The sequence below is a fragment of the Triplophysa rosa genome, linkage group LG12, assembly GCF_024868665.1.
Source record: "Triplophysa rosa linkage group LG12, Trosa_1v2, whole genome shotgun sequence".
Lineage (NCBI taxonomy): Eukaryota > Metazoa > Chordata > Actinopteri > Cypriniformes > Nemacheilidae > Triplophysa > Triplophysa rosa.
The window spans coordinates 20331772-20337904 of NC_079901.1; the positions used below are offsets into that span (position 1 = coordinate 20331772).

Here is a 6133-nt window from a genome sequence, read left to right on the forward strand (position 1 = left end):
AATATCGCACAGCCCTACTGAGGATAAACTCTCGCTATTTCTATTGCAGAATCTTGTATTCTATCAACACAAAATTGGAGAATGGATGTTGTGTATCTCTCCCAGCTTCTACTGTGTTATGCTATGTCTGACCTTAAATCAGTTTTTTTACATTTACATTTATGCATTTGGCAGACGCTTTTATCCAAAGCGACTTGCATTGCATTGTATTATACATTTGTTTTTGACGATCCCCTGGGATCGAACCCATGATGACCTTGGCATTGCTAGTGCAATTTTTCGTGTGTCTGTACTATAGAAAATAACTTGTTTGATGTGCATTGAAATAATTGCACAGTAATTTTTATAGTCAACTGAATATACTGGAGTCACATCAGAGGACCACACACTGGAGAATAAACAGCCCAGAGTCAAGGCTGACTGGACTTGTCTGTCAACACTTCTTTGTCAAATTTGATGCTTGTTTCTTTATGGAACGGCTAAAGTGGATTGCAAAGGCTAACCGAGGCTATATAAGAACTGACTAATACCTCTGTATTTGTAGAAGCAGCCTCTAGGCAGCTAGCAAGGATTTCTGTAGACCAATTTTTTATTACTGTGATGGAGCTGGAAATGGTCCTGTCTTTAAAATGGCATTCCTAGATCAGCTATTTAAAAGCTTTGCTCTTTTTAGGGTCGCAGGGTTTATTTAGCCTGATGCACTGAAACGCTCCAGTTGCGGCAGCACAAACAGCTGTTCATGTGTGTTTCAGATTTAGCAGTGTATGAAATTAAGCCTTTTTGAATGAAATCTTTGAGAGAAATTTTCAGACTGTTTTAAGCTCATAGCCTGTATTTTTCTTTCAGAGATATGCTGAATTAGGTCTGCCTCCTTCAACGGTACAGGGTTTACTGCATAGGTGAGTGATAATACTGAGTTCGCTCAGAGTTAGACTTGTGTTGGTGAGTGTGCGGTGTCATTTGTTTATATCTGGTTGTGACAACATTACAGGCAAGGTTTGGGTTCTGGCTACATCCCACCATGTGATGCTCTACCTGTCGAACAGCTACAGTCAGAGTCGCTGTACTCTGGTCGAGTGGGCCACATAGATGAGCCCCCCTCCTCTGCCAGGCCACGGCCTGTAGGTGGCACTGCAGGTGTGTGCTAACATGATTCAATGGAAATAATCCGCCGATATTTCTAATGGAAGTTCTATTTTAAACAGCATTATAAACGTAATGTTTATATATTATGTCAATATAATGTTAATAAATAAATAAAAAATTAATGCAGTCAAGTCTTCTGAGCTGTTACAGTTTTGTTTCATTTTTATTGTTGTCGTATTCATATTTTGAATTAGGTTTTTTTCATGTTCATTTTAGTTAAATTTTATTGTTATGTGATTTTATTGTATTGTCATTTTATTATTTTTATTTTTAATATTGCTATACAGGTTTAATTTATTTTTTATTTCCAGTTTTAGTTTAGTGTAGTTTTTTTCAGTTAATCATTTTAGTATTTAAATAAGACATTTTTAGATGATATTTAGGCCAATATATTATTTGATTTTAATATTTTTTGTTTTAAAAAACTAGTATAGCTATAAGATCTCTTTTCCTTGAATCACGTTTCATGTCCTACTGGGCGTTTTATTCTTTTGGTAATCATAATACCAAAAGAACAAAATGAATAAATAATCAAATGCAATGTAAACTAATACCTCCCTTGTTCCAATAGTTGTTTTGTGTTATATCACAATCTAAAAATAATTTAAAATTTGACACAAATTTCAACAAAACCTTTTGTACTCTTTTTAGAAAGGCTACTGTATATTGTTGAATTATGCAAAGCTTTAATGCAGTAAATGTTATTGTGTTCAGGTGGTCAGCTGCATCATTTAACTCATGCTGGTCTGGCGGGTCGTGTAAATGACAGCCGGCAGCCTGGTGGGCTGAACTGGGGTCTGTATCATGAGGACGACAACAAATTTGCTAACAGAGACCCTGTAAGTACTGTAATTTTTTCATTTGCTGTTTTAAATTTAGAATTGTTTGTGTTTTTCTGTGGAATAATGTACATGTACAGTGATAAATCGTTTTACAATAAGACCAGAAACTCTCTTTTCTTTACCTTAGTGAGAAGTTCCTTTCTTACTTTACTCTTACTTTATAAATCCTTTTGTGTCTCCTTTCCTCCATATTTTCTTTCTTCCTCTCATTTCTCTCATTTTTTCTTGCCTGTCTCTCATTCCTTTGCTCCTTTTTTCTATCGTCCATCACGTCACGGTTTAGGTCCTTGGCTCTCTTGACTACACCTCCATCTCTGTGTTCCAGACCTCCAGGAATGGCCTTAAGGAGCCATCTGCCGCCCCCACCCATCTGGACTCACTCGGCCTGGGCTACCCTCCCTCGGCACCTCCTGAGGAGCCTTCTCCTCCCAACCACTCATCCGCCTCGCTCATCAAAGCCATCCGAGAGGAGCTGATGCGCCTCTCGCAAAAACAGGCGGCGGTACCCAGCTACCACAGCTGAGACCTGCTCCATCAGGCTCTCCACCCAAAAACTGCACTAGACTGCACTGTACTTCCCATGGAAGTGGCTTTTTTGAGACGACTTGTACGTCCTGTAGCTGCTGCTGCCACCCTGTGGCGGAGAGCGTTAGGACAGGAAGAGTAGACATGTAGCCCTTTAAGGTTGATTTATACTTCCATCTCGAACCTGTAGGCATGGATCTCTCCAAATATGAATCTACACAGAACACAACATATCCTTCTTTTAGAGGGTCTCTCTAATAAATGTAACACTGTTTAACCATAATTCAGTTTTATATGTACAAATCGTCGCTGTCGGACTAAAACCTTGGCTGTGTCCAAAATCGCCCACTATACCCTCATTCACTATTCCCTACATTAGTTCACTAATATAGTCCACTTTAAGGAACGGGTGAAAACGAGTGAGTAAATTCGGACACCCTGTGCACTCGAAATGCTGCGGGCGCCGTCTTCTGCCGAGACGCGGGAATTCATTCAGCGCGAACATCACAATAGATGGCTAGCAGCTAGCCATGAGTGTACATCGGTTGTACACTCGTTATTATGATGCATCATGGGATTGAATGAGTGCACTCAATAATGTCCACTAAAAATGATTGTCCCCTCAAATAGTGCACTATATTAGGGTATAGGGGGCTATTTCGGACACAAACCTTGTATCATTTTTGAACACATCAACACATTGTTAAATTAAAGAAAAAGAAAACGTTTTTTTTCCCCATTTCCTGTAAAATGGCAGTTTTGGAGATACAAGCTTTCAGTCTGACAACGATGAATGAATTGTGAGCTCATCACGGAAAAGTTGGCAGTTTTTCTAGAGTATTCTGGTCAATGCAAAGCTATAAATGCAAACAGCCTATGGCACAGGTTCGGCGCAGAAGTATAACAGCTGTATTGCTGTTATTTTTCCCATAGTAAAGTTCATAACATAAGCAGTGTCTTGAGACGGAGAGAATTCCTTGTTTTTACCATATTTGCAGTGACATCACAACCCATAAACTTCAGGAGCAACTGCTATGATGCCTCTACTTGGACCAGGGTTCTCTTTCAATATCGTTTTGTTAGAAACGTGTGTGTGCGTTTTATTTTTACGTTGTGTGGTTTCTTTGCTGTGTACACTGCCTTTTGAATAATTGTATACCTTGCACTGGCTCCTGTAGATTCTCACTGAAAAACTACTCTTTGATACCTTAAATTTTATCTGTTTATTTTTTGTGTTTTCTCTGTGTCTAATAATATTTTGTCTATATACAGTACACATCCTTTTATCTCAATTTACTGGCCATGAACCACATAATGCCTTCACGATACAGTATTGGATCCTATACAGAGTATTCTCTTAATTATACTATAGACCACTTCCGGTCCAGAAGCACTTCCAGATTCATTTTTTATTTTATTTAAATCTTGCAAATGTAATTACATCTTAAAGATATTCGTTTAACATTTTAAATCTGTTATAAATGTTCTGTTCGTTGTATTTTGTTTAAACAATGGGTGTTGGAAAAAAACTGGAACAGGAAGTTCTTCTGGACCGGCATTGTTTATGTCTTCCGAAGTGGTCTATAGGGTCCAGTAATAGTATTTGAAGTACTGACATCATTACCCTTGGCAAATGCCTTTATTTGTTTTGGTACCAACAAAGTACTCTCGACAGAGTAAGGAATGTTCTTGAGTCAGTGCACATCGACTTGTCCCTCAGTTTGTAAAAGCAAAAATCAAAACAAAAATGCAAAAATATTACATAATAGCAGTCTATGGAGCAAGGCACTGCATTTATGATCAATTTTTAAAACAAACACTGTTTAAATTCTTTTTTTTTTACTTCAGTCGCACATTTGCATTTATTCAGTTAACAGACTCTTTTATCCAAAGTGACTTATTTAAAGAGATTGATCACCCAAAAATGAAAATGTTGTCATGAATTTCTCATCCTCAAATTGTTTCAAACCTGTATACATTTCTTTGTTTGGTTGTACACAAAGAAAGATTTGAAACAAATGTTAGATTCTAGATTTTGGGGGCACCGTTGACTACCATAATAGAAAAAAATGCTGTATATTGTTTTGTTCTGTTAAACACAGAAGATATTGTGAAGAATTTGGAAAAACAAACAGGTAACATTCTTCTTAATATCAACAAAACAAAGACATTTATACAGGAGGTAGAATAATTCATGACAGAATTTTTTATTTGGGGAGAAGTGTCCCTTTAAGCATTTGACGTTAAAGGATGTGACGTAACAATCTGACAGAAATGATTATGCAGACACAAAATCTACTCACATAACTTTGTAAAATAATTCATTTTAAGAGCTTTAACAAACGTATTAGCTTCATATTTGTTTACAAAGTGAGGGATGAGTCACAATTATTGCCTGTGATGATCTCGGCATGTCGCCTTTTAATTCTGTCCATTTGTTCATGAACAAATCAAAAGAATTACACCCACGGTTTACTCTCCTACGTACTTTCAGTATTACTACTGTTTATTGGTATTTGAAGACAATATTTCATTGCAGGTGAATGAAGTTTATACCTGTACTGTTTAATGAGAACAAATTTGAATTGTTTTAGGTCAACCTATGGACTAAGGTTAGGGTTATGTGTTTGAAAGGTTTTCGTTTATTGTCACCTTTTCACCACTGCCATGAAGTGCTCATTGTTCACTGGCAATAACATTTATCAATGCATTTACAGTATTACAGGACATTGTATAGCTGGTTAAACTGCTGTTGATCAACTCTTCATACACTACAGTGTGTTCTTCTACATCATGCTTATATAGAGCGTTTGGTGTGTCGAAGAGCATTAAACACGTGGTCACTGTAACTAGTATTAGATTCACTCTGTGAAAGTTCAAAACACTGATTTCTCAGTTATCTGTACAATATTTCATGCTCGGGTGTATTCTTGCTTTTGTGCTGAAACTCATTGCGTTGATGAAAACAGGAGCACCATCTTTGCTCTGAGATAACGGACAATTCTCACGTGATCTGCCGTTACATTGTTTTTCTGCTTTAAGTTTACGTCTGGTTGGACTTTCTTGACCTGTAGTTACAATTCTACTGAATCTTTATTTAAGTGACAAATAAAAAGAATTAGCCTACCGTATACCAATGTTGTTTGCCTTGTCAAGGTTATAGGTATTTGTTTGTGATCAAGTGGCTTAATTCCATTGAATCATGTGGTCAGTTTATTTCATGAAATGCATTTCAGATCTTGTCAAACACCTGGGGAATTGCTGTGACTCCATTGGCTTGTCTACTGAAGTGCGACGCCTTCTGATGGATTTTAATTAAATTATAGTGTAATTTCAAATGCGACATCTACCTAACTCTGAAGGGATTAAACCAGTGGTTATCAAACTGGGGGCCGTGGCCCCCTGGGGGGCCCCAAGATGGATCCAGGGGGGCCACAGATTTTGTGGCATTTATGAAATATAGAAATTTATCATAGATTTTATGCAATCAAACATCGGAAAAATGACACCACCAACCAAAAGAATTGAGGTTCCAGCATTGTATAACTGAATGTTTTTGGTTTAATTAAAATTCTAAATTTAGGATTATACGTCTTTATATGGGGGCCCGCAAAGCGATG

General features: G+C 37.3%; 1 protein-coding gene across 2 annotated transcripts in view; it reads left to right on the forward strand.

Annotated features, from left to right (window-relative positions):
• si:ch211-1e14.1 (UPF0606 protein KIAA1549) overlaps positions 1–5638 on the forward strand; it is a 41592-nt gene extending 35954 nt beyond the window's left edge. Inside the window, exons 18-21 of one of the 2 annotated variants that reach the window (XM_057348121.1) lie at positions 847–899; positions 992–1137; positions 1861–1985; positions 2272–5638. In XM_057348121.1, the coding sequence (XP_057204104.1) occupies positions 847–899; positions 992–1137; positions 1861–1985; positions 2272–2511 (564 nt within the window). In that variant the 3' untranslated portion in view covers positions 2512–5638. The remainder of the gene's footprint in view (positions 1–846; positions 900–991; positions 1138–1860; positions 1986–2271) is intronic. The other variant, XM_057348122.1, reaches the window with a different exon arrangement.
• The last annotated feature ends 495 nt before the right edge of the window (positions 5639–6133 follow it).